This window comes from Alternaria atra (assembly GCF_907166805.1).
Source record: "Alternaria atra isolate CS162 genome assembly, contig: 34, whole genome shotgun sequence".
Lineage (NCBI taxonomy): Eukaryota > Fungi > Ascomycota > Dothideomycetes > Pleosporales > Pleosporaceae > Alternaria > Alternaria atra.
This window is the reverse complement of record NW_025091333.1, coordinates 1,179,103-1,205,898: the sequence shown is the minus strand read 5'-3', so window position 1 is coordinate 1,205,898 and position 26,796 is coordinate 1,179,103. Positions and strand designations below refer to the sequence as shown.

At 51.7% G+C, this 26,796-nt stretch overlaps 11 protein-coding genes across 11 annotated transcripts; 7 read left to right on the top strand and 4 right to left on the bottom strand.

Annotated features, from left to right (window-relative positions):
* Nucleotides 1–663: 663 nt before the first annotated feature.
* ALTATR162_LOCUS10849 (uncharacterized protein) lies at nt 664–2,159 on the bottom strand (the record flags this gene model as incomplete). The annotated part of the gene is made up of 5 exons (XM_043318489.1): nt 664–1,216; nt 1,263–1,518; nt 1,567–1,674; nt 1,811–1,897; nt 1,946–2,159. The coding sequence occupies 5 exons, from the start codon at nt 2,157–2,159 to the stop codon at nt 664–666; spliced, it is 1,218 nt and encodes a 405-aa protein (XP_043174424.1).
* A 964-nt stretch (nt 2,160–3,123) lies between these two features.
* On the top strand, nt 3,124–4,964 carry ALTATR162_LOCUS10848 (uncharacterized protein; the record flags this gene model as incomplete). The annotated part of the gene is made up of 6 exons (XM_043318488.1): nt 3,124–3,368; nt 3,423–3,431; nt 3,476–3,649; nt 3,721–3,804; nt 3,851–4,785; nt 4,840–4,964. 6 exons carry the CDS (start codon nt 3,124–3,126, stop codon nt 4,962–4,964), a joined length of 1,572 nt encoding a protein of 523 aa, XP_043174423.1.
* Nucleotides 4,965–6,201: 1,237 nt separating this feature from the next.
* Nucleotides 6,202–7,187, top strand: ALTATR162_LOCUS10847 (uncharacterized protein; the record flags this gene model as incomplete). The annotated part of the gene is made up of 2 exons (XM_043318487.1): nt 6,202–6,374; nt 6,437–7,187. The coding sequence occupies 2 exons, from the start codon at nt 6,202–6,204 to the stop codon at nt 7,185–7,187; spliced, it is 924 nt and encodes a 307-aa protein (XP_043174422.1).
* Nucleotides 7,188–8,349: 1,162 nt separating this feature from the next.
* On the top strand, nt 8,350–9,308 carry ALTATR162_LOCUS10846 (uncharacterized protein; the record flags this gene model as incomplete). The annotated part of the gene is made up of 2 exons (XM_043318486.1): nt 8,350–8,857; nt 8,908–9,308. 2 exons carry the CDS (start codon nt 8,350–8,352, stop codon nt 9,306–9,308), a joined length of 909 nt encoding a protein of 302 aa, XP_043174421.1.
* Nucleotides 9,309–9,891: 583 nt separating this feature from the next.
* ALTATR162_LOCUS10845 (uncharacterized protein) lies at nt 9,892–11,073 on the top strand (the record flags this gene model as incomplete). The annotated part of the gene is made up of 1 exon (XM_043318485.1): nt 9,892–11,073. The coding sequence occupies one exon, from the start codon at nt 9,892–9,894 to the stop codon at nt 11,071–11,073; it is 1,182 nt and encodes a 393-aa protein (XP_043174420.1).
* Nucleotides 11,074–12,177: 1,104 nt separating this feature from the next.
* On the top strand, nt 12,178–12,693 carry ALTATR162_LOCUS10844 (uncharacterized protein; the record flags this gene model as incomplete). The annotated part of the gene is made up of 1 exon (XM_043318484.1): nt 12,178–12,693. One exon carries the CDS (start codon nt 12,178–12,180, stop codon nt 12,691–12,693), a length of 516 nt encoding a protein of 171 aa, XP_043174419.1.
* Nucleotides 12,694–13,143: 450 nt separating this feature from the next.
* On the bottom strand, nt 13,144–13,720 carry ALTATR162_LOCUS10843 (uncharacterized protein; the record flags this gene model as incomplete). Its single annotated transcript, XM_043318483.1, has 2 exons — nt 13,144–13,416; nt 13,466–13,720. The coding sequence occupies 2 exons, from the start codon at nt 13,718–13,720 to the stop codon at nt 13,144–13,146; spliced, it is 528 nt and encodes a 175-aa protein (XP_043174418.1).
* Nucleotides 13,721–14,654: 934 nt separating this feature from the next.
* ALTATR162_LOCUS10842 (uncharacterized protein) lies at nt 14,655–16,470 on the bottom strand (the record flags this gene model as incomplete). The annotated part of the gene is made up of 4 exons (XM_043318482.1): nt 14,655–15,019; nt 15,073–16,255; nt 16,309–16,402; nt 16,454–16,470. The coding sequence occupies 4 exons, from the start codon at nt 16,468–16,470 to the stop codon at nt 14,655–14,657; spliced, it is 1,659 nt and encodes a 552-aa protein (XP_043174417.1).
* Nucleotides 16,471–18,114: 1,644 nt separating this feature from the next.
* ALTATR162_LOCUS10841 (uncharacterized protein) lies at nt 18,115–18,590 on the top strand (the record flags this gene model as incomplete). The annotated part of the gene is made up of 3 exons (XM_043318481.1): nt 18,115–18,143; nt 18,196–18,276; nt 18,347–18,590. 3 exons carry the CDS (start codon nt 18,115–18,117, stop codon nt 18,588–18,590), a joined length of 354 nt encoding a protein of 117 aa, XP_043174416.1.
* Nucleotides 18,591–18,829: 239 nt separating this feature from the next.
* Nucleotides 18,830–21,181, bottom strand: ALTATR162_LOCUS10840 (uncharacterized protein; the record flags this gene model as incomplete). The annotated part of the gene is made up of 7 exons (XM_043318480.1): nt 18,830–18,871; nt 18,922–19,689; nt 19,739–20,396; nt 20,447–20,481; nt 20,529–20,642; nt 20,739–20,776; nt 20,827–21,181. 7 exons carry the CDS (start codon nt 21,179–21,181, stop codon nt 18,830–18,832), a joined length of 2,010 nt encoding a protein of 669 aa, XP_043174415.1.
* Nucleotides 21,182–23,206: 2,025 nt separating this feature from the next.
* On the top strand, nt 23,207–26,707 carry ALTATR162_LOCUS10839 (uncharacterized protein; the record flags this gene model as incomplete). Its single annotated transcript, XM_043318479.1, has 4 exons — nt 23,207–23,663; nt 23,720–24,140; nt 24,193–25,658; nt 25,716–26,707. The coding sequence occupies 4 exons, from the start codon at nt 23,207–23,209 to the stop codon at nt 26,705–26,707; spliced, it is 3,336 nt and encodes a 1,111-aa protein (XP_043174414.1).
* Nucleotides 26,708–26,796: the final 89 nt, after the last annotated feature.

Sequence of the window (26,796 nt, the reverse complement as noted above, 5' to 3'; positions counted from 1 at the left end):
GTATCTAGGCCTTTGGGCTGTCGGTGAGAGGACCTGGACAAGATCATCACGTTACTGAAACCATTGGCTGCTCTCACATATTGCGCGCAACGCCGCGTAACATAGCAACCGCTGCTCTAGTCGTATCTCGAGCTCACGCTTCTGTGCGGCAGTCCAACACAGACGGCAGACAATGGTAGGACCCGAAGCGTGGTGCATCGTCCGTCGGGCATGAAATGTGAACTGAGCGGCCCGGAGGGTAGCATGCATAATCGCATCGCCCGGCGGCCATATGTACCGGCAGACGTGTGCGTAGCGTCGCATCAGTCAGCGCATCCTTCACAACGGCGCAGCATCAGCATAGGCGATGAGCACTACACAGCCCCTGCATTTTGTTTGATCAAGACGGTGATGCGTGTGAACGGACTGTCGATGAACAGACAGGGCACAAGCGGCTGGCGATTTGACCTCTCAAAAATCGCGCGTCTTGTTCGCTAGTGGCCGTGCGGTATAAGACCGAACAAGCACTAAGATGTCGCTTCCATGAGCGCGCTGAAGATCGTGTTGCGTATGTCGACGAGAGAGTGTAGCTTGTTTGCTGGACAGCAACCTACGTCTTTTAGTGCGGAGCGAGTGCTAGCGCACTGCTGCATTGGATGAGAGGAAGCGATATGGTCCTCCATCTCAAACGTGGTAGTAGGGGCTCTTGCCCCCCGGCTTATCCTCGTTGACGCTCGCCGCAGTATTGGTGTCGCCATCCTGCTCGCATGATCGTGTGTCTGTCTCTTGCTTTTGTAACTCGTTGCACTCAATGCTGAACTCATTCGTGACGAAGATACCACTGCCACGGCGGCCAAGCTCACTCGGCCTACTCGGTGGCAGTGCATCATCTTCGCTTTCCCGCTCAGATGCACTTTTGCCAGATATGTTGCTCTTGTTACCGTTCCCAGCCGGTCCGTAGTTGCTCTTCCAGTCCATGGGGTACGACTGGCGCTTTGAGTTGTCCATGGGGTATGATCGACGCTTTGAGCTGGCCTTGGTGCCTATGTCTGAGCCAAAGAGTGGCCCGAAGAGACGGACGAATGGAGCGCGGAGCATAGGAAGACAGGCACATATGATACCAGCGTTTGCTTCTATTACTGACCATATCGTAGCAGGAACAGGACCCCAGGTCGGATCTGGATCGTTTGCAGATCTAGCGATTGTAGTTGCACGATATATAGACGCAAAAGTGACACTGGGGGGTTAGCAAAGTGCTTCGAATGGAGATTTCAAATACTTACAAGCCACCAGTACCGAACACGAGTGCTACGCCCAACTTCTCGGCTCGTCCCATGGAGAGTCCTACAATTCGTCGGAAAGGCATTGCAAGGAGCATGAAGTCGGTCGTGATTTGAACAGTGGCATAGGAAATCCACCAGGGTTCGTTCTTGAAACACCTTGCTCCAGGTATCGTTTTGTCCCAGAATGCGGCGATTGGCGTACATTGGAAGACCGTCGCGATAGTAAACGCAAAACCAGTAATGATAACCCAGGCGTCTACAATGGCGTCAGTCGATGATCTGTAGTGCAGAACAAGACACTTACTCATAATGTGACAAGCAACACGGAAAGACTTTGTGGTGATGGCGAAGATCCGGTAGTAGAGACAAACTACGGAAATCTTATTAAACATTAGGACTACTTTGTAGACAACTGCGACAGTCAGTAAGATTCGTCAAACTTTGCACTACCTCCATTGAGCGCTTTACGTAGCTTTTCAGGGGCCGGAAAACGCAAGAGATCTCTATGTTTCCCGGGAGGAGGGTGCGTTCGTTGAAGGTCTACTCACTATTCGCCCCGTAGAACCATTTGCGAGCAATGATGCGAGAATCAGTAGGTAAGTCTTTCCAGTGTCTTCCATAGCCATATACCACAGCTGTTCGAAGTCAACATCCGATCACCAAGATAGTACGAATTTACTAACCTTGACACTCGGTTATAGAGAGCAGAACCGATGAAAGCAAGGCCGCTACAATCATGTAGTCGTCCATTCCCAGGCCACTACTCTTGATGAATCGCTGCGCAAGACGTGCGCCAACGAACAGACCGGCGATGATGACAGATAGCACACTGGTGAGCCAGAGACCCCATCCGCGCTCGATTGAGGCTTCACTGCCTAGGCCGATGTTTGGAGCCATGTCGCATGAGGGGACTCGATTTTTGGAGGGCAAATCCTATGGAAGATCCATGAACAGCGGGAGCGGATAGTATAATGGGCCTCGTCCAGCATTTGGCTTTCCAGGTACCCGTCCCTGGAGATACGAGAGTGCAGGGTGAGGGCTGTGGAGCAGTTGACAATCCCTTCGTGGGGCATTTCGGGAATGCAGTATCGGCGAATTTCCCGTCATTGTAATCCGATGCGATTCGATCTTGTGTACCAATCTTCGGGGACTACATTTGTCGATCTCTCTATCTCCGTGCGCATGCAAGCTTTTCCTTGCTAGAGTCCAGGAGTTCGCCTTAGACGTAGGGCAGACTTCCCATCGGCTCGGTGCAGTGTACTGAACAGGTATGGGTGGGTGACATCACAGATGGAGATCAGCAGCCGCCCGGAATTGTCCCGAACATAGACATACCACGACTGCCGTTTCTGTCCGCAATGTTTGGGTTCTGGTAAGAATAAGCATAGGCGCTGGCAGGTTGGAAGTCGTCTTGGTACCAGATACTCGAACTCAGTATGTCATGATGATGTTGAGGTCTGCCAGATGGAAAGGTTCCATATGACCGGGAAGGAGCGGTAGCGTATGAGGACTAGCGTTACCTTTCAGATGTCAAAACGTGCCCAGGTGCAGCCGTGCGAGATGAAGCCACCCGTCCTGTCATAAACGTCGTCGAAGCTTTTCGTGCCGGTGTAAGACCGCGTGCGCTCGATATGGAGCATTTTGCAAGATTACCCTTTGTCTCGGAGCTTTGTCTGGTTCCAGCTTCATTTGCCCCCATCGACGACGGTTGGCGTTGACGGCAACGCAGGAACGTGGAGCCAATTGCTTGCCAGTCCGAGCCGCGATTTGCATCTCGCTCTGTTAAAGTCAGCCGGTCGCCCGCCTGCTGTTAAGGGTTATTCCGTCAAGCGCAAGGTTGTTGTTGTTTCGAGTTAGAATTATGCAGCACCTCCTCCTTACTGCTGCAGCTGTAGCTTCGCTCTTCGGTTCGGCTGTTGCAGCGCCAAAGAATGGTTCAAGCGTCACGACATCAAGTGGTACCTTGATTGGTCACCCATCTTCTAACAAAACACATGTGACCGAGTTTCTGGGCATCCGATATGCAGAGGCGCCAGTTGGCGAGCTGAGATTTGCTGCGCCGAAGAAGTACGATGCGCCAGTGGGAACCGTCTTTGAGGCATCCGAGTGGGTTAGTAATCACAACATTACTATGTGAATTCCTTCACTAACAAACCGTAGTCCCCGTATGTAAGACATGTAAGAAATGGAGGACGTATCTAATGACTCTATAGTGACTGTCCTGCTGTCAAGCCGCCAGTGTCGGCTTTCCCCAACTTCACACAACCATCCGGTCTACGAGTATGGAAGAACTTTGCAGCCCAGAACAATAACTCCGTATCTGAGGATTGCTTGAAGCTCAATGTTTGGACGGGAAGTGCTGGAGTGGTGCACGCGAAGAAACCAGTGTTAGTGTTTCTTCACGGAGGACGTACGTTGTCAATTCGCTTTTCAAGAATAAATCTAACGACCAGTTTAGGTTTCCAGATTCCTGGTCCCCACTCTCCCTTTACAACGGCCAGTATCTAGCCGACGCTGAAGATGTAGTCGTCGTGACATTCAAGTAAGGCCTTCTCTGCTTCTATCTGTCCATTTACTAACCACCTCAGTTATCGATTGGGCATCTTCGGCTTTGCCGGTGCTCCTGGTGTTGAGAAAAACGCCGCCCTACGCGACCACCGTACCGCTGTCGAATGGGTGCGCGACAATATTGCTGGCTTTGGAGGTGACCCTTCACGTATTGTGATCTTCGGGCAAAGTGCAGGCGGCGCCGCTGTCGACTACTGGGCGTACGCCTGGAAGAATGATCCAATCGTTTCTGGCCTCATTCCCATGTCTGGAACTTCACTGAGCTTCATCCCCAACACTGTGGAGTACTCACAATCCATTTGGTACAACGTATCCCAGACCATCGGTTGCGGCGGCGCGGCCAATGACTCTGCTGCAGTCATATCTTGCGTACGTTCTGCGAATATGTCTGCTCTCCTGGCCGCCTCTGCGAAAGTTCCTGGTCTTCCCAGCGTGGGTCTGACCCAGGCGACCTTCCATCCGACCGTCGACAATATCACGGTTTTCGAGGATTATCAAAAGCTCTCCGTGGCGGGTTCCTTCGCAAAGATCCCACTCCTGGCTGGCAACGCTGACCATGAAGACGGATGGTATCGTATCTCCGGGTGGGCGGCCAAGCTGAACTTCACCAACGCCCAATGGGATCTGTTCACCCAACGTGGCTTCACATGCCCGACTTCCCTTTCCGCCGCATACAGGGTCCAGTATGGCGTGCCGACCTGGCGATACAGATACCATGGTGATTGGGATAACCTTCGTCTTTACAACGGCAGCGCAGGTCTTGGTCCTCAAGGAAGCGCGGCCTACCACGGCTCTGATCTTGGCTTGGTTTTCGGCACCGCCCAGGACATCTCTGGCCTACCCAACTCTGTTGCTGAGAACCAATACACAAAGTATGTCCAGGGCGCTTGGGCTGCATTTGCCCGCGACTCGCAGAAGGGATTGACCAAGTATGGATGGCCTATGTACAACTCGGGTAAGAACCAAGCTCTATCGAAAGACGAATATTCCTTTACTAACAATTGTACAGGCAATGCCACACTCGTCGAACTGGCCTACAACAACGACCCTGTGCCTAAGTTTGTCGACCCAAAGATCTACGACGCGTCGTGTCCTGCGAAGAACGATCCGCTGCCTGGACGAGGTGCCTTCTAGAAAGACAGAATCAAGCTTGTATACAAATAAATAGTCCGTTAGAATAATACTCGTCAACACCATCATATCGCTCATCGTCGCTTTGTTTCGATCGGTATCGTCTGGTAACTTGTTCGCATTGCTATGTACTGCTGAAGGGGTTCGCATTCGCATAAGACCACAGATCCAAACCCTGGACGACTCGCCATTGAACCCAGCGTTGAGTTTGCGTCCGAAGTGGCTGTTTTCCCGGCACTTGGGTCCCCAGGGTCTGGTCTCGTTCGGGTTGAGTTAACGTTTGTGGTTACGGCCCGATGCGCTGACGCCGACTAACGAACTTTGTCGTGAGCCCACAGCGCGGCGCCAACCGACTGTCCGTAGGAAATGAGACAAAATGTATCCTATCGCAACGGCTATACCCTGGAAATGATATTGCAGTCAACTGTGATTGGATTGCCGAGGTAATTGCGAAGGCGGCGGCGTGTGAGAGACTGGAGAAGAGCACGTGGGTAACACATCCAGCTCGACCGGAGCCATCCTTCCGAACTATACCATCATGTATCATGACCCTAATCACGAACGGCCAATCATGCCTGGGTTTGCCGTTCGCATCAGGGACGACTATCAAGATTCCAGTGGCGCAAGGTCTGCATAGAGGCTTGCATGAGTTCAATAGTTTCGTCGAGTAGGGTTGACATTCATCGGCTGCACGCATAGAAACATGAGTTTTTCAAGAGCCAGACCGCAGATAACAAATCCTTCTGACCCGCCTCCTCCACTTGGACAGCTGCTTGACTCGCGCTCTTGTTGTATTAATCCATGACTTCGCGGCACTGGAGTCTTTGGCACAACAGAGGTTTCTCCAGTTGAGTTCGTATTGCAAGATGGCTGAGTATCTTCGCCTCGTAATGCGAAGAAAACAGAGATCGGAAACATGAAGGATGATCCCCCGTCTTGGCAATGTATACATCCCTCAATAACGCCAGGGGTGCCCAGGTGCAAGTACCGGGACTAGAATCCCATGCCGCGTCCATGCTAACCCACCAGAGCAAAGGTTCTGCGGGGCCCTTGCGATTGCAGCGTGATGTCTGCACGGGACACAGACTTGCTCCCCACTGCTCGGGTCTCTACTTCTGGGACGAGTAATCTGGTGGTCGTCAGGTACAAAAGCCAATAAGTTTCCAGTCGACAGGTAGCCTGATCCTCTGGTACCTGCATCTAACAGTACGCAGAACGGACCGTTTTCACTACCGCCATCATGAGCTCAGTTGGTGCTTGGCAGTTCGCACCTCTCGTTACCGAGTTTCCTACCAATGTTTTGCCAAACTTAGGATTCTGGAGTGCGACCAATGGGTCTTGGGAATATCAGATTCAGGTGGCATGGCCGCTGAACTGGACATCACAGGAGGAGAGCTCGACTGTGGAGACGATGTAAGAGCCCACCATGAACTACAGCAGCAACATGAGAAAAGATATACTAATATCACTACTAGGTATGTTCTTGACGGAAACGCTCTCGGCATGACTGCCACGGAAGCCTTCCGTCGCCGTCGTCCCGTGGAGTTCAACATGCCCGACTGTATTGTTGTCAGCATAGGCTATCCGGAAACCATTGAAGATTCGCCCTACAGCACGCAGCGAAGCTACGACTTCCAGCCTCCTGTCTGCGATGATTGCCCATTGCCAACAGTACCTGGCGTGCAATCCAATGCCAACGAGTTCATCGAATTCATTGATACTGCTCTCCGCCCCTGGGTCCAGGAAACAGCTTTCCCAAAGGCTGACTTCGATCGCGATGCGCTCTACGGCCACTCTTTCGGTGGCCTTTTCGTCCTGTATGCTCTTACCGTACGCCCTGATCTCTTCGATACATTCCTCAGCGCTTCTCCGGCGCTCTTCTTCAACAACGATTACGTCTTTAACAACACGGATTTCCTTGCACCGCTGACTTCGCCCTCCGCCAACAATACTTCCAATACCACCAAACCTGCTTTCCAGATAAGCTATGGCGCGCTCGAACAGAACCTGGTGCAGAGGCGGACGGAAACGGACGAGGAGTTTGCGTTCAGGCAGAGCATTCTTGTGCCGCAGCGGATGACGGATCTGAGTCAAAAGCTGTACAGCACGTTGGAGGATAGTCCAGCATTGAGGGATATCAGCATACATGAGTACCCTTTCAGTGACCACGCTGCAGTAGGCGCGGCAGCGCTCGCGGATGGTATTGACTACTTCCTGGACTGGTGAGTGGCAAGTGCTGTTAAAGGGTGGAGGTGGAAGAGAGCAACGCCTTGTATGAAGATTGAATGAAAACCTGATGATCAATCCTGGAGCTCAACCAACGCAGATTCTCCTTCCTGTTCTCCAAGCTTGGTAATCCTTGATTTCGGCCGCGGTGATATCTTTTCCTGTTATTTTCCAACCCGGCTCTCCATGACTCTGCATCTCTGTAGCATCGGCTATTGCTCCACTATGCCGACGCCAGTCTTTGTACAGCCGGGCAAAGGCAGGCATGATTCACCAGGACGCATTCTACTTGGTATCAGCGCAAGGTTCTGTGCTCCTCGGACGCTCTTGCTGCTCATTCTCAGGCTCTTACTGATTATGTTGCAATGTTAGCCTGATCGTCGCTTACATGCACTAACATGTGTCGCTTCCATTCTCTCAGTCTCTTTCATTCGCACATGGTCGAAATACCCCTCACGACCCGTTGTTCCCTTTATCATCTTCTACGCAGAAGATTTCCTCTTTTACCATTCATCTTCCGCGTTACCCGGACACCACGACGCGATTGGAGATGGGTTGTCGCTTCCTCTGCGCTGTAAAGTTACAAATGGATACCTTGCCGGACTACTTGCCCGTTTGGCAGTAATAGCGCTGTCTCTGACCGCCTTGTTCGAACACCTGGACACTGCTCGCAGGCGATGTCACGTTGCCCCGACTGGATCCCAGCGACTGGTGGAAACGATTAAATTACAACCCCGCCCTAACCACTTCAAAACCACACGTCGGCATGTCTCTTGCCCACATCACCCACAATCGTCCACACGGGGTACGATAAGTGATAACATTGAGTGGACACGTCCCACCGCTCATTGCGCCAGAGTTGGAGCAGGTGGTGCGGCCAAATGCCGGCGAGTGGCGGCATTGGCTGAAATTTTCGGGGCGGTGGGTACAGCCGCCAGCAAGAGCCTCAACGGATGCACATCCGGTGTTTGATCATCGCAGAAAAGATTTCGCCTAGGGAACCCCGGCGATACGTCATCTTGAGGGAAAAGAAGGGTCCGGTGAGGAGGGGATCATGTCACGTAGAAATACCAAAATGACCCTGTGCCCGCGAGTCCTGCTCTCCGAACAACTTCACGAATAAACCGCTGGACGGCATATCTCCTCACATCACGACTCCAAGATGCAGCGAGCAAACACCACCGAGAGCCTGCGCACACCTGGCGCCAGCATCTCGACTCTCAACCTGAACAAGCCCCCGCGGCCGGGCATGGAACGCGCGCCCACATCTACCAACCTCACACGGCCACTCCCCATCCAGCGCCTTGAAGGCAAGGTAGTCATGATTACAGGTGGAGGCGGCAAAGTTGGTGTAGAGTCTGCCGGACGCCTGCTTATCGAGGGCTGCAATGTCGCCCTGATCGACATCGACCAGGGCGCTCTCGAGGCTGCCGTACCCGTTCTCAAGGCTGCGATTCCCACTGGCATGCCCGTAGAATCCCGCCTCCTCACTATCGTGGCCGATGCGACAAAGGAGCCGGATGTCGAGGCATGCGCCAAGAAGATCGTGCAGCGATTTGAGAGGCTCGATGCTGCGCTGTTGAACTGCTGCCATCGCGGCGAGTCCAAGAGCATCTTCGACGTCACCGAAGACGACTTTGACAGAATCATGACCATCAACGCCAAGTCTGGTATGTCATTTCACTTATCCTCAAACATCACCCACTGATTATCCCCCCAGCATTCCTAGGTGTCAAGTACGCTGCTACAGCCATGCAAACCACCTCTGGTGGCGGCTCCATCATAATCCGATCCTCCATCGCCGGTCTCCGCGGGTTCCCCAACCTCATCTCGTACAGTGCCAGCAAGTTTGCTCTTCGCGGTATCGCCCTTACTGCCGCTGAAGAACTCGGCCCGCTCAATATCCGTGTTAACACTATTCACACAAGCATCATCCAAACACAAGGATACAAGGACGGCTGGAGCAAGGAGAAGCTGGCAGAGTTGAAGGAGGAGACTGCGCTCGACCGGTTCAGCAGCCCAGACGACGTGGCCAGCGTCGTGGCATTCCTTGTCAGCGAAGACAGCAAGTTCATGACTGGTGGACACTTGAAGATTGATGGCGGGTGTGTCGCCGTTTAGACGTTTCGTTTAACCTTGCTTGTTATACTGCGATGATCAAGATTTGCATTGATGGAGTTTGGGATGCCCGCTTTTCTTCGGAAGCAGAGGCTGCATGCTTTGCACAGGGTGTGATCATGGACTGGAGGCATAGAGGCACATTATTAAACCGGTAGAAATGTACCACCAAACGGACATCTGTCCTCGCTCACCCCATCCTGTTCGACATCTTTGTGCAGCTGTCTCTGCTTGGACATGCTTTGCGATGACAGCGCATGACGTCACTGCACTGTCATGCTACCCTCATCTAGAGACCCATTGATGCAACATGCATGAACTGGCAGTCCAATCCTGAGTAACCACTAAGTAGCTCGCAGTTAAAGCTTCCTAACACTGCGGAAGGCGCAATTAGACCCTGCACTACACTGTTTCCGAAAATATCCGGTAAAGCTGTCATGATGTGACGTGCATTATACTCCAGCAAGCTTGTAACAGCACTTGAATAGATTTTCTTAAAACCCATATTACCTTTCCTTACTTCACGGGCTCTCATCACACCCCGTCACTTCATCCTCAAGAGCGACCCGAGTCCTACTATCCCACCATGTCCGAACCCACAGCAACCGAACACCACCCCAAATTTCAAAATCGAAAACCGGAACAGGATGCCGTCGCCTATGAGATGCAAACATATACACGCGGACTAGACTTTGAACGCCCACCGCTCACATTCCAGGCCGATAAATGGGAAGAGTTGGCTTGTAGTCGCATGTCTGCCGACTCCAAAGGCTACGTCTATGGGTCAGCCGGCGTAAGAGAAACAACGGACAAGAACCGCAATGCCTTCAGAAGATGGTCCATCGTGCCAAATCGCCTAGTAAAATATGACGGTTTCCCCGACCTGACGACCGAGATCTTCGGAGAGAAAATGGTAGCACCTATAGCCATGGCACCTGTCGGCGTACTCAAAATCTTCAATCCCCAAGGCGAAGTTGCCGCCGCAAAGGCCGCAGCCAAAGAAGCCATTCCATACATTCTCAGTACGGCCAGTAGTACAAGTATAGAAGACACAGCTGCAGCCAACGGCTCCGACGGCCAACGCTGGTACCAACTCTACTGGCCCTCACGCGAACACGACGACATCACAATTTCCCTACTGCAGCGCGCAAAGAAATCCGGTTTTACAGCTCTCTTCGTAACCCTAGATACGTATATCCTTGGCTGGCGGCCCGAAGACATGGATAACGGGTATAACCCTTTCATGCGCGCTGATCGTACGGGTGTGGAACTCGGTATGACGGACCCTGTATTCCAGAAACAGTTTAAAGAGAGGCATGGCGTGGATGTGGAGAGTAAGATGGAGGCTGCGGCACCGGAATGGATGAGGACGATTTTCCCGGGGGAGAGCCATAGTTGGGAGGATGTAGAGTTTCTGAAGAGGCACTGGGATGGGCCGATTGTACTGAAAGGTATCCAGAGCTTGGCTGATGCGAGGAAGGCGGTGGAGGTCGGTGTGCAGGGCATTGTTGTGAGTAATCATGGTGGGAGGCAGCTTGATGGCGGAAACTCTTCGTTGGGCGTGTTGCCACATATTGTTGATGCTGTTGGTGAGAAGTTGACGATCTTCTTTGACAGTGGGGTTCAATCTGGTGCTGACATCGCGAAAGCAATGGCGCTGGGTGCGGACTGCGTGCTAGTTGGTAGGCCATACGTGTATGGCCTAGCGCTCGCAGGAGAGAGGGTGTGGAGCATGTGCTCAAGAGTTTGGTCGGTGAGCTGGAGCTGACATTACATTTGAGTGGTATTCAGAGTGTGCAAAAGAAGGACCTGAATCGGAGCTTGTTGATTAGGGAGGATGCACTTTTGAGGGAGTGAAGGGAGTGGGACTGCACTAGATGTCTCGCTGTCGGAAGGATGTCTATACTATTAATGTTAATGTCCAGGGCTCTGAGTCAAGCTCTTATTGTATACACACCGGGTATTTGTTCAATGGCTTTTACAGATAATCTACCGGGAAGGCATCCAGAGGATCATGATCGATCACTATAGTACATCCTACTATATCGGAAGAGCCAAGTTCCTTGCGGCTCCTGAGCGGGTGAAGGAGACACTTCCTGATAACCAAAAAGTATCGAATCATAAACATGAAGTGAGTCACTGGATACAGATATCGTGGTGTCCCAGAGTTTTGTCGTTGCGAAGACCGCAGGTGCCCTCGCAGTGACCATTTGCAGCTAGCAGCTTGGCCATTGCATTCATACTTTTCAACACATGAACCATTTGCCGCCATGGCTCAACTAGGCAGTTCCCCTAACTTGTTAAACTCGAGACCGTTCTCGATTTGCTCTTTCTCACCTTCACCTAGGCTAGGAGTCGGGTATCTATGCTTCACCTTGGTTTTACTCATCTCCTAGCACGTCACCATCACGTTCCGTTCCCCATGGCAACCTGAATTCTTGATATGTGACTCATTATCAAGTGCCAGTCACCTGGAGATGGAAGAATTGGCTCCCATGTATCTTGCGTATTTCGGCCTTCGTCTCCATCTCACCAACTCTAACGTTGCTCTACGAATTACTGGCAGCATTGCGCAACGAATTCAAGTCCTGACTGGATCAAGATGACGGAACTCGAACGGCAAACCGCGTTACTGAAGTACCACAGCCTGATGGTACCGACCACAGATCCAACAAAGAGCAAGCGGCCCACTGAGGAACCATCTCCCGAACCGACCCCCAAGAAGACGAAACATAACACTAAGACTACTTTTGTACGGTATCCAAGGGCTATAGCCAAAACGATGCGGACGCCCAACCTGAAATTGCTCACGAACCTCCCTTAGACACCTCGACTTTATGCACACCCTATCTTTCAGCGCCAGTTCCTCCGCATGAAGGCCGAGCTCCAAAAGACGAAACAAGATCTGGCAGTCGAGAAATCCAAGTCACTTCGAGATAGCAACCAGATCAACCTGCTATGTATTCAATGCTACAGACTGACCGACCGTTACCGCGCCGTTGTCGCCTCCCACACCGCCCTTCAAGACGCATCTCATGATCTGGCCTCAGAGCTTCGAGCCCACAAATGCGCCCTCGATCTTACCAGGAAGGAACTAGACGAGTCCCTGAAGGATACCGACACCTACCGCGAGACGATGTTGAAACAAGACGACGATTACAAGCTCGTAAAAATGCAATTAAAGGAAGGGAAAGAAGATGAGATCGTGCAGTGCAGGATGTTGACGAGTAAGTTGCGGTCGCTCGGCAAGAGCTATGAGATGGGTCGCGCAGTCTATGACATGCTTTTACTACAAGTTGAGGGACAGTATAGTGGGGATAAGGTCGTGTTGGAGAGGATGAGAGAGGCTTTGAAGGAGGCGTTCGGTGGGTTCTTTGAAAACGAGTGAGCCAACGGAAGAGCTGCGTCTGGGGAGGGGTGCGTTAAGTATCGGGTGGGGGTTCGATCTGCTGATTGAGGTGGGATAGGAGTAGGTGCATTGTTTTTGTTTCGGTCGTAATGGGTTTCTTACTCTCATCATATCTTCGAGGCCGTTGTAGATGTCGCATGTATGACATGTGCAGAACATTGAACACACACTTTGCTTTTATCGTATCCCTTCAGACATCACTGACAGTAACCGCTTCTTTGTAGACACTTTATCAGTCAATCAATGTTCTCGTAGGAACATGCCCTCATTACCTGTGGTATGTATATATCCATAACATTTCATCGATATGGAGTGATCCGAATGATACGATACTTAACACTAGACGAAAAAAGGGTATACCAAATCTCGAAACGCCAGTTCAGAGGGTGCCTTAGCCGCCCATACCGTATCTTGTACTCTTGTTATATCTTACACCCTCATCATCATCCGCACCGTAGGAATAAAATCTTGACTATCCTTCTCTTGCTGTTCGAAACTCTGTTTGAAGGCTGCCAACCCCGCGAGGATTCCGCAAACCATGAACATTAGCGAAACAAGCGACCAGATAACGCCCCAGCATTGCGACGAACCGCCATACCGCTTGGCGAAGACACTAGCATCAGACGAGTTGACCTTGCGGAGGATAAGGTCATCACAGATATCCCAGACGCTGTACAGAGAGGACATGACGCCGATGAAGAGCTGAAGTGGGTGTTAATTTAACGGTATAAGGGGAAGGGAAGACACGTACGACCATGAACCTCAAGGCCTCGCCATGTTCGATGAACCAAAACGCCACAAGTAATCCTACACTAAGTAGAATTGTTACAATCGTCAACCAGTCTTTTCTCGCCCACCACAGTGTTAGCAAGAAACACACGCCTAGCACTATACTCGCTACTTTAGAGGCCACGATGTTGAAGCCGCAGAAAGTAAGTAAAGCGCCGATCAATGAGGACCCTAAGTAGCCAGCGGGCAGAGTGATGAATTGTTTGCCGCCGCGCATGTGCGTCACACCTCCCTCATGAGGATCAAGGGAGATGGACTCTACTCGCCCACCAGTACAACAAGACGTTATTGCATGGGAAAATTCATGGAACGCTATGACTAGCATCTGTGGTTTTGGTTAGCCATCAATATCTCTTATCGTGCCAAACTTGCATGGTAAAGCGACCTGGCTGTTAATCGCGTTCATGACACCAATTCCGTACCATCTTCATCTAAGGGGACTACAGTACAGTGTACATACCTTGAACGGCCACAACACCCACCGTACGTACGGTAAATTCCACAACAGCGCAATAACAACAACATATGCAGCAATAACACCCAACGTAACCCCTTGGGTATGATTTACACTCAGACCGCGGCGCTCAAAGTGATGTGAGGCCCGCGAAGCGACAACCGGCCCCGCTGTGACCAGGGCCCGACGCGCTAACTTGGCGAGGTTGCTTGTGTTCTGAAGTGGTACTGCTGGCGGCATAGCTGTGGTATTCGTATGTCGTTGTGGTTAAATGCTCAAAGATAAGCGGGAAAGAGCCTGGGTAATGAGCGGCAAAAATGTAAATGAATGAGGATACTGTTACTTGTTGTTTGATGTTCGGAAGCGAAGAGTGGCTGGAGGGAGGACGTGGAGCTGACGCGTGCCACGCTAAAATTAGCAGGGGTGTGGCTGTGTCGGCATCTTTCCGGAAAGGAGACCGCCCAGCTCTCGTCAACGACGGAGAGAATGCATATGTAACAGAGGTTGTGGGATCAGAAGGCAGTGGTTTGTTGATATGTTGGAATTGAATGATGTCTAAATTATGTACGCCTCTTGGCGGATTTATAGCGCTTTGCTAAAAGGGAGGAGCCGCTAGAAGGACGGCGGCAGTGCGAAAACACCTTGGATCTGGACTAAAGAAGTATAGTTATCTTATACTTGAACCATGATAATAGGCTTAAACCCTCTCGTGGTGTGTTGACATGCCTCTTTCAGGCGAAGTGTCAACGTCCTTGTCGCCGACCTTCTCAGATGCAGCAGCGCCAGTGGCACCAACAGCACTGTGACGTCGCTCCCAGTATGGGTCGTCACGCTCGTTACGGCTGATGTATCCAGCTGGGACCCACTTTTTACTGGTCCTAGCCGACATGCTTGGGTCTGAGTACATGATATCGACGTTCTCAAGAGACAAGGACTTGGTCTCGAAGACGAAGAAGTAAACGACACCCGCAGCAACGAAGTTGCATGCGAAGAACACGAAGCCGAAGGCGTAACCGATACCGTCATCAGCTAATGGTGTAAGGAAACCGATCAAGAAGTTACCTGGAAAGAAGCGTTAGTAAATAGAAATGTTATGTTGAAGGTGTGTAGCTTACCGAGCCAGTTAAATGCAGTAGCCAAGGAGGCTTGCTTCGCACGAGTGCGAAGTGGGAACGTCTCTCCGATAATAACCCAAATGAAAGGCCCCCAGGTGGAGGCAAAACTTGCGATGAACATGCAAGCAGCGACGATCATGACGATACCAGCGGCCGGGTTGTCTTGTGGCGGTAGCACGACACCGATGATAGCGAAAATAAGCAACCATGTGGCTTGCCAGAGACCGCCGACAACGAGAGGCACACGGCGACCAACTCGCTCAATGAGCCACAATCCAGGAATCGTCATGACTACATTGACAGCGCCAAGAATCAGTTGAACCTGGAGAGGATCGTCAATCCCTGCAGATTGGAAGATAGTCGCTCCATAGTAGAAGAAATAGTTAACACCAGTCCACTGCTGGAAGAATTGGATAGCGCATCCGAGAAGGGTACGGTACGCAAGACGCGGGATGCCGGATGGCTGGCCAGTGAAGCATTCCATCCAAGTACCTTGTCCAGCGCTCTGTTGCTCGTTGATGGAATCCTCCATCTCTTTGAAATCTGAGTTGACCAGCTCGTGATTAGGGTCATGGACCAGACCTCGGAGACGAGCCATGGCCATTCGTGCCTCTTCCCATCGTCCTTTACCCGCCAGCCATCTCGGAGATTCTGGAGTGAAGAGTACACCGAGTCCAAGAGGAATGGAAAAGCCGATTCCCAAGCCAATTACGATCCTCCAGGAGGCATCGCTGGTTTCTCCTGGGTTGTCGCGGACACCGTAGTTGATGATGTTGGAGATGAGAATTCCAACAGTGATCATGAGTTGATAAGATGCGACGACGGCACCACGGATCTCTCGGGGGCAGACTTCGGATTGGTACATCGGTACACCAATGGACAGAATACCGACACCGAGACCAGCGACAATACGGCCGATTGTCATGTGTACCCAGGTGCTCATTGCAGTGACCTGAATGATGTTGCCAATGACGAATATGAGCACACCAACGGACAGATTGCGTCGACGACCGAACCAATCAGCAGTGTAGGCACCAGCGAGGGCTCCGACGAGAGTACCGATAGACATAAGGGATACGAGCAAGGACTGAATCATGGGGTCAAATGCCTTCTCGCCATTGCCCTGGTCCTGTCCAAATCGCTGGATAAAGTCATCGAAGATGAGCATTCCAGAGATTTGACCCTATCTTAAATGAGCTGATGTACGATTGAAAACAGAGGAAACACGCTACATACCGTGTCGTAACCGAACAGAAAACCACCTATCGAAGTGATCACTCCGAGAATGATGGCTTCAATACCGCACTCAGCGCCGCGTATGCGGACAGCACTGTGCAAGTTAGCATAACTGCTTGCATACTTCAACCGGATCGCAACCTACACTTTGCCCAGACCCATGATTGTAAGAATGACTTGACCACGGGAAGATTGATGTTCAAGGCAAGATGGGATTACTCGTCCGGTACACGACCATTCTTAAGTATCGATGCCAATTCTAATCCCGTGTCCCGTAATGCGGTAATGCCCAGCATCGCGCCGAGCGTTCGACTCCGGGGCTCCTACGTCATACACGCCACGCCGTCACGCGAAATTGCGCGCGAGCGGCCTTACAAGCTTGGCTTGCCCTCCTCCACAGCCAAACGGAAGTCATCTGGGGGTCTGAAACTGCAGTAGTGGGCTTGTCAATGCGACGCAGCCGCTGGGGGGCAAGGGGCATGTATGTGGGGAAGCTGGTCGCGATTCGATAGCCAAGCCCAATCCACCCGACATTCCGGGAAGTGCCCCAAGAGATACACGGCCTCGAGTACACATGGATCGGATCGTGTTCTTGCATGCTCATCTGACGGTGGGCGTTGTACAAGGCGTTCTACTAACTCTTTAACGTGCGATATGAACGCCTCTGATGCGCACCCCGCATTCAGGCGCATGGCATTCAGCGACGAGCTTCAGGGACCGTTGTGCCGCACACCCGACCCTCATAAACTCAATGATAGTCGCGTGACTTGTGGATATCGACTCGACGACGCGTATTCCTCGGCCGGGCCCATGTCGGTGAAGATACTTCACTACAAGATGCGACAGGCTCTCTAGGCAGTGGGGATGATGGAGATGTGTACGACCCCATCCAGGTCTGTGCAACCCCCAACACCTGCGCTCTCTCCGACCAACCCTCCGACTCTTTAAACAAATGCCGCGTGAACCGGCATAAGCTTTGTCGCATCGCTTGTTCTGATTCGCAATCTCCGATCGCTTGCAGTCTTCCTCCGGTCAAGTATAGCGAGGGACCCGTTTTGGATGCAACGTAAGCCAGGTCACCGCGACGGATTGGTTCGGAGGCCCACATGAGGCTCAAGGAAGCCACTAAGAACATTCCATTGAACTTGGCATGTGCGACCCACAGCGGACAAGAAAGTGAGGCCGTAATCTCGGCAGTTCCCACGTCGCGGAGTGAGTGTGAAAACTTTGAGGGGAGCTTGCGTGTAGTGAGGAGAAGAAGGGGTTGCGGAGGCTGCGGAGACTGGAGAAAGCTTCTCCTCCTAAGTAGTAAGCACTGGGGACGAAAGCTGGAGACGGAGCAACGAAAGCTGCAGAACAGCAACTTCGCGCACGACAGCGACTCCGGCTAGATTTATACCTGACACATTCAACGTCAAAATTGCTTCAGATCTGACTCTCGCAGTTTTCCGCTCCATGCGGTTTAGCGCACTCAGGAAGATGCAAGATTTTGTGCGGAAGGAAGCATACCTAAGTACCTAGGTATGCTGCATCGAGAACGCAGCCATACAGTTTGGCTTCGTACAGTCTTCACATCCTTCGGTGCATCGTCATTTACATGAAAGTCGCGACGCGTTCCGCTAAGTCACATGCAGTCTTTACTTGGTACTACCTGGGCGCCAGGGCGTGATCGTGATGTCATCATGTCGTGCAGACTGAACATACTGAAGATACTGAACTTAGAAACCTCGACAAGATATCCTGAAGGGGCATTCTGGAGAACGCTGATGTTGAACTGCTTAAGACGATTCCTAAGCACATTACAAAATGGTCAAAGACAATGAAACCGTAATTGAGTGAGTAGCCTACATGGACTGGGGTAACGCCAAGTGTTTACAACGTCCCAAGAGAGTTCAAGGAGCTTGTCAACATGTCAGCAGACGAACTACAAGACTGGCTCGGCAGCGAGGAGTCCGTGGGAGCCGGCTGGTAAGCTCTACCTTCAATGCAACGCTGACATTGCGAATCTCATGGCATACATTCTCTAAGATGCCTATAGGTCCAAGGATGACGGCTCCGGCGAAACCATCGGTCACGACTCAGGCCGCAAAATCGTCGCCATCTTACAAAAGAATCCAAAGAAAGAGGCCAGTAAATACGAGCAAGAAGACATTGATCATATGCGCAAGGTGGTGGCATATTGCAAGAGGCATCTTGCGCAAGAGGAGAAGGCGAAGAAAGACACAAACAGTAAGAGTTATAAGAGTTTGAAGAATTGGGGTCACGATGCGCAGAAGGCTTGAGCGTATATATCGACGAAGATAGTGTTCAATTGAGGGTTGAAAACTAGAGGAGACAGAAAGAATGGCACAAAGGCAATACTGAGGCCATATAGCATGCTCGTTAGAATAATTGCAAGAGTGCATTTCACAGGATAGCATCACCGAGAGTGTAAAGCACTGAGTTCAAGCCATCCAGATCAAAAGCGGGGTATATTGAAGGCAATCTAGGAAGAAGCTGCGCATAGAACTAGTGTCTTGGTCTATTTGACAGTCGACCTCTTGCGTCCAGCAAAGCGATTTCCCTGTAAAACGTTAGTACGTAGCCTGGATGATAGGATTAGTGGAGACATACTTGCTTGCCACCTAAAGCCGCTTGCGCCTCCATCTCCTCCGTCTTCGTCCTCTCGGGTGGGTTTCTGCGCATGAAGCACTCGCCTACAGGATGACCTTCATCGCAAGCAACGACCCACTGGCCCATACCCATGTCCTTGGGTGCGCGTCTGACACCTCTTCCACCGCCGCCTACTATCAAATTGCCAGGACGGTATGTTGGATCTGCGCGCATACGCTTAATTACGCTGCTGTGAATGATCGCGTTGGCGGGTATATCACGGGTCTCGCCCTTAGGCAAAGGCCACCTGATCGCTTTCCACGTCCCGTCTTCTTGTAAATCCATACGTCTAAAGGGTAGATATTCCATTATATTCCACGAAACGACGCCCATTCGATTGGCGCCGTTGTTGAACTGTAGAACGTCATGAATGCGGCCTCTGGTTGCGGCGCTGTGGAGATGGTTATGGAAGTGCGTGTTAGGGTGTTCGCGGTGGTGGTGAAGAATATTGTCATCGTCGGTGTAGCCAGCTGTGTCGACGGATGGCGCGTCCGAGTTTAGGCGGGGGATGACAGGCGAGGGTGATGCAGGATCGATTGAAATCATCGGTATGTTGTTCCGTGCTTGCGTAACAGCGGTGGTGGGCTCCTCGTGGCAGCAGCTCAGAGCCTCTAGTTTGTCTTCGTCGAATTCGAGACCAGCTTTTTGAGCTTCGCGCACCATCCATACGAGTGCTACATGACTCAAAGCTGCATCATCGTCGCCGAGGGGCCAGCCTCCACCGATATCCTACGCATTGTCAGTGTTAATGGTCTGCTTGAAGGCTAAGCATACTTACCGCATGGCATCCGGGAAACCAAACTTCCTGGATGTCTTGTTCCGCATCTTCGTCTTGGGTGTTAAAAGTTCCCGCGGCGTCAAACGATCGCATCGAAGGAGTAGCGGAGCCGTGAGCACCATCGAGCTGTGAGCGGTCCGCGCTCCGGCTGCGCACGCCTGACGTCTCATGTGGATCCCTGAATCGTTCAGGCGGTGCCAATGTATCCCGCCGACCTCTATCCTCCTGTTCCTCATGGTCCTTCTCGTCGAAATCATGATCCTCATGACCACTGTGCATCAGATCCTTCATGTGCTGCCGATATCTGTGGTGGCGGTGCTTGTATAACATCGATCTGTCTGGCTTCTCCTGGGAGATGAGATCTTGTCTGAATTTTGCGCGTCGTTCGTCAATTGAAACCGCATGTCGTATAACGTTCGCGCTGCTCCTTGCGGTGTAGGGAAACCTGCTGCGTTGCATCCATGCGTTCTCGAAGGCAGGTACGCTATTGACTGTATCAAAAAGACCAAGGAAGCGTATGGGTTTGACTGGGCGGCTGAAAGTCTCCCTGAATGCGCACATGAATTCCAAGAGTTTTGACTTCTCCGACTTCTCGCCAGGTTTGCGCCCATTGCTCCCTTTCTCCTCCGGCAATCGACATTGCCACTTCTGGAATGTCCTAAAAACTAGGTTAGTGGAATTTTCATGCCGAATATATGCTATACTCACTTCCATGCGAATTGGCACATCTCTTCATTTCCAGCCTATCAAGTATTAGACATTTCCTTGTAGTTAGTGGTCAATCGCTTACAGAGAGGAGGCCGACGTGATCAAGCATCTCCGCAAGGAAACGAGCGGTGTATGCACCACGCGAAAATCCGAAGAAGAAGATGTCGTCACCAGGTGTATAGTATCGCATCAGGAACTGTCCAAATCGTGTCAGTCTAATGCGCCATAGTTCTTCCCTCTAGCAATCAGCCGGATGGAGCCGCTTCTTCTCTTAAGGAGGTTAAGGACCTACTTTATATCCTGCCATAACGTGCTGATCAAATGATGTCCCTATACCATGTCAGTTCTCATACACGACAGCCAAGGCCGGTCAAACATACCTATTGCACTGTCCTTCGCCTTCGCATACCATGACTGGAACTTCTCCCATCGACCTGTTCGAGTCATGGATCCATTGGCTTTCGTGACATAGGTGCCGATTCCAGGCTGGTAATAATGAAACTGATCATCCCCATTGCGGTCGAGCATGCGATAAATCTTAAGGATGTTGCTATCTGAATCTGTGCCCGAGAATTTGTTACCCGTACCGTCAAAGCACAAGACAAATTTCTTAGTCACATGATTCGGACGTCGCGACACGGCTCCGTAATCCATAGGGTTGTTGTTAGGTGTTTGTGTAGATACCTGAGGTGAAACGCTCGATAGGTGTGACTGCTCTGGGTTTTTGCGCGCCATGTTGACAACGTAGAACTCAAGCAGAAAGGTGCTTCAAAATGAACGCAGCTCGATAGTCAGACTGAAGCAGTCGCGAAGCGTAAAGTAGCCAAGTAATTTCCATCAACGCGGAGATCGGATGCAGAACCCTTACGCGACTGACGCATGCTCCCCCTCCGGCCTGTCCCCAAAGCTTCCGAACGTATCAGGTCACATTAAGATACTGATCGCCGTTGCTAATGCAACTTGCAAAGACTCTCGCCTATCGACATGTCGACGTCGCATGTGGTGGGTTTTGAGTAGTCCCGCCGCTAATCAGAAGCCGCTGATCGTTCTGAAGTGCCGCCGCCCTACAAAGACTATTAATCTTGAAAGGGCTGATCCGAACTAGCTACCAGGCACTGTCCCACACCCCCACCTACTGTATCAATGTTAATGGTGCGGAAGCAACACAGGTGTCGCAGCGTTGCCTGACAGGAGGCACGACAGATACACCGCGTGCCGCCCCCTTCTTGCCGTAGTTGATCGTGAAAAGAAACCAAAATGACCCCTTCACCGAAATTGAGCCAATACCACCTTTCGGCCACCATCCTGGCTGGTGAAGCGGCGGTAACCGATACACGCAATGATACGCGATCCAGCAGACAAGCTACGAAAGCTAATGCTGAGTGCGGTGCTCGTAATCACAGTAGTGTCATTTCCTATTGGACTCATGGGCGTTTGAACTCAGCACAACTGTGCCGATCAGAGAGTAGTTGCTGGTGTAGGTCTGCTCGCCGACCTTCGAACAGGAAAAGCACGTCGCGTCGTTTAGAGGTGGTTGGCGCTACCCTATGAGCGATCACTTGTGGGGCACTGGTCCATGCACGGGCCGTCTCGATTCCCGTCGTTGCGACTATCGATCCCACCTCCCACTCATCACAACCACCGCCGGCGTCTTGGACGAACCGGACAGTAAACCTTACGGCTTCGGGACAGGCCGTAGGCCACAGCCCGCAGAATCTAGTACCTAGCTCGATAACGCACTCTACTCGGAGATTTGCAAGCTCACACCTTAGTTGTTGACCGCCACCACATCAGCTGAAACTCCCTTTCGTTTGTTCGCTCGCTAGTGGATGATGCGCATCCATTCGCCGGGAAGCAGGGTCGATCGATTCCAAGCTCGCAAGCGCTAGAGGTTTCTTCTACTACTCAGCCGAAGACTGCTGAATCGGGATATTGATCGCTTGATAGTTAGTCCATAGCTTTTGTCTACGTCTCTGTTTGGAATGGTCGCGAGATCAGGTCGCCGTTTCTGTCTACCACGTCGTCGGCTGCAGTATGCACAATTCTATGCATAGTCTGGCATCAAGAGACCGCCGAAGTGATACCACAACGGGTCCCCAGGCAGTCACGGGATGCTGAAGCGTGAAACGTGGTAAGCGTACCCTTGGGTCAGCCACATATTGCTTTTGGACAGACACTCCACGATGTTACAAAAACCACTCACGGATCATCGCAAGTGGGACACTTTAGTCCCATCCTCTTTGGACCACCCCGATGGAGCCAATGGTGCTGCTGCGTTGTGGGTCTCACCGACGCTGCTCGCAGATCAGCATTTGAACTTGGCATGCAGTACTCACCACCCCTCTGTCAGTTCCCAGTGAAGGTAGCGCCATATCCGTCTAGTGCTACCCTCCACAAAATGGTTCAGAACCAATCAACACTCACATAATCCTAGCCATCAGAGCTTTGACGATATCAAGATCCGGACGCTATCCACACCGTCCCGGTGCATGCATGGGTTCATCCGCCCTCAGTGGAAGCCGCAGGACACTGTTCGCCGTGTGCATATGATGATCAACATACTGTAGCTGCTAGCGATCGTCGTCATGCGACTGGCTCGCCGCTGCTTGCATTGGCTAAGCTCTTGCGTGGGGAGCATTGTGCCTTCCAAGATTAACAGCGAGCTACATCGAACTTACTTTCTAAACTTCCTCTAGTCCTGGGATTCATATTCTGCCCTTTCCCACCCTTTTCACATGGTTATACGCAAAATCATTCATCATGCCTAGTCAAATACAAACATTGATCGGAAAGATCAGGAGGAAGCCCACATTAGCAAGCGATGGCAGGACGGCAGAAGCATCGAGTGGGATGAAGAACCACCAGAAGACTGGCATCGTCAGCGACATTAGAGGTCTCGGTGTTAAGGATGCCAAATTCGCTCTCGACGCTATTACGACCCTGGCGTCCGGCGAGCCTTTGGACGACAAGGATCTTCTCCTCGAGAAGGGAGTCCAGATGCTACAGGGACTGCCTTTGAACAGTGGTCTCAGTGCAAAGGTCTCAGACGGTTTTATTAGCATGCTCTGGAATGACTTGCCACACCCAACGCCTACACATGCCGGCCCTTCAGCAAGATACCGGAAGCACGACGGCTCAGGAAACAATCCTCACAACCCTGAAATGGGCAAAGCGGGATCGCCATATGCGCGCAACGTGCCTCCCACCAAACCGAAAGGTAACCAATCTCTTAATGCAATACACTTGGGAACGAAGACTAACATTCCCATGCAGGACCAAACCTGCCCGACGTCGAAGACGTATACGAGGCACTTTTAAAGCGCAATGGGCCTTTCCGCGAGCATCCATCTGGACTTAATCGCCTGTTCTTTTCTTTTGCAACTATAGTCATTCACGAATGTTTCCAAACCTCTAGGACGAACCCTTGGATCAACGAGACGTCGAGCTATGTTGACCTCAGCACCCTGTATGGCAACACAGAGAAAGAGCAGCCGCGCGTACGAACATACAAGAATGGCCTAATATACCCAGACTCAATCGCTTCAGAGCGCATTATGATGATGCCTCCAGGTGTAGTCGCAGTACTTTTGATGTTCTCAAGAAACCACAATCATGTCGCTGAGTCATTACTGTCAGTGAATGAGGACGGCAAATACAAGTCCTGGGACAGCCTTGATGAGGCAGGCAGGAAATGGTAAGCTCGGCATGACTACCGTATCGTAGAATGAGTCTGACACGGTCTATAGGCAAGACGAGGACATCTTCCAGATTACGCGCAACATTAACGTTGGATTCTTCGCTTCGGTCGTGTTGAAGGACTACGTTGCTGCTATTCTGAACACACCACGAGCCAATTCAGAGTGGTCTCTCGATCTTGGTAAAGAAATTAAGCAAGGCGGTACACGTGTCGAGCGCGGGACCGGCAGCCATGTATCCGTCGAGTTCGCTGTTCTCTACCACTGGCACGCTGCTCTCAGCGCTGCGGACGAGAACTGGATGGAGGACATCATCCGTTCCGTATTCCCCGATATTCGTCACATCGACGATGTAACAATCGAGATGTTCCACAAGGTCATGAAGGTCTACGGTCATGACTTGATGAGCAAGAAGCCTTGGGAGTGGACTTTCGGAGGCCTTGAGAGAGGAGCTGACGGCAAGTTCAACGACGCTCAGCTTTCCGAGTTAATCAAAGACTGTATCGAAGAGCCTGCTCACGCTTTTGGCGCCCACGGTACACCGGCCAGCCTCAAGGTTGTTGATCTTATGGGCCAGCTGCAAGCCCGTGAGATGTTCAATGTCTGCACACTCAATGAGTTCCGTCGGTACCTTAATCTGAAGCCGTACGATACATTTGAAGATTGGTGCTCTGACAAGGAGACGGCACGAGCCGCTGAGCTCTTGTATGGCCACATGGAAAACATGGAACTTTACCCAGGGTTGATGGCCGAGTGCACGAAGCCTGCCATGCCAGGTAGTGGTGTCTGTCCTGGTCAAACCACTGGTCGAGGTATCTTGGATGATGCCGTCGCATTGGTTCGCGGTGACCGTTTCTTGAGCTACGACTTTAATAGTAATACTCTTACGCAATGGGGTGCGGCTTTGCTGGCAGAGACGACACCAGGAGCATACGGCGGCGTGTTTCCCAAGCTGCTCTTCCAGGGGCTCCCAGGTGGATTCAGAGGAACGTCCAGCTACGCGCTATTACCCTTCTACACGCCTAAAGCGGCGAAAGAGATTCTTACAGGCAATAAGATGGTTGAACAATACGACCTCAGCCGCCCTCCGAGCGACTACGATATCATCAGCGTCCAGACGCAAGAAGGTTGCAAGAAGGTGTTTGAGGATCGTGAGAATTTCGTTGTCATGTACCAGGCAGCTATTCGCAACTGTACTGCTGGGCATGACTTCATGATCGGATGGGACCAACAGAAGAAGCATGACGAGAGGTCCAATATCTTGCACAAAGTTTTCTTCGAAGAGGGCTTTGAGAAGAACATCAACGAGTTCTTCACAACCAACGTACGGAAGCTCATTAAGCAGAATTCGCTCAAAGGCGCCAAAGGCAGAATGAGCATCGACATTGTTCGCGACGTTACGAACATCACGCCAATTCTTTGGCTGGCCGAGCGTTTTGCACTCCCACTGAAGACACAGGAGCAACCTAGAGGTTTGCTCTCTATTCACGAAGCGTTCCTAGCGTACCTCGTTCTATGTAAGTCACACAACTAGCCCATTTCCGACTACGAACAGCCTGCTGATTCACTCCCAGTCATGTACCAATCCTTCAACATAATGCCACACAATGAGTGGAAACTACGAGCGGGCGCCATGCAAGCTGCAGCACCCCTCCGCTCCATCTTCGAAGCCCATCTCAAGTCACAGACGGGACGTCTAGAAGGCCTGGTAGACTGGATGGCCAAGGGCTCCGCCTTCGAAGTAGGTCCACACGCAGACCGCATCTACCATGCGCTTGCCGACACTAAGCTGCCCATTGGCGACATGGTGGGCGACTGCATCGGCATGGGCGCGCCCGTCGCTGGAAACCTAACCCAGCAAGCCAGTCTACTAATCGACTTGTTCCTCTCTCCTGGGTACGAAAAGTACAAGGCTCGAATTGTCGAGCTATCGCACATGGACCCCGCGACCTCGGACCGCGAACTCCAGGGTTTCGTCTACGAAGGAATGCGCCACGTCGGTGTAGTTCCCGGACTCCCTCGCGTTGCAACCCGCGACATCACCATCAACGACGGCATCCGTGGCCCCGTCTCCATCAAGAAGGGCCACACGATCCTCATTGCCACATCAAAAGCCGCCATGGACCCCGTTGCGTTCCCCAACCCCGAGATCCTGGATCCGCACCGTTCATTCAAGGAGTACACTTTACTCGGTCACGGCCTGCACTTTTGCTTCGGTGCCCGCCTCGTCGGCCCCTCTCTCGCCTCCACTCTACGCGAAGTCTTCAAGCTACCAAACGTACGTCGTGCGCCTGGTAAACAAGGTCGTTTCACTATTACTGAGCATAAACTCGCGGGTATCACGATGCGGCATTATCTCGATTCTAGTTCAAAGGAGAGTCCTATTCCCACGAGTTTGCGCCTTCACTACGATAGTGAGGATGTTGTTGCGACCGGGTTGAATGGTCATCTTACTAATGGTCACACGGATGGGCTAGCTAACGGACATACAAACTATGCTTCGAATGGTCATGCCAACGCAAATGGCAACAATGAGCATGGGAATGCGTATACTATTGCGCCTTAGGAAGGCCCAGGTCCACGTCTAGGCCGTCCTTCGGTCTCCTCGTGGTCACTATCGTCGAGTTTGAGTCATTTACGGAAGCACTCTAAGAT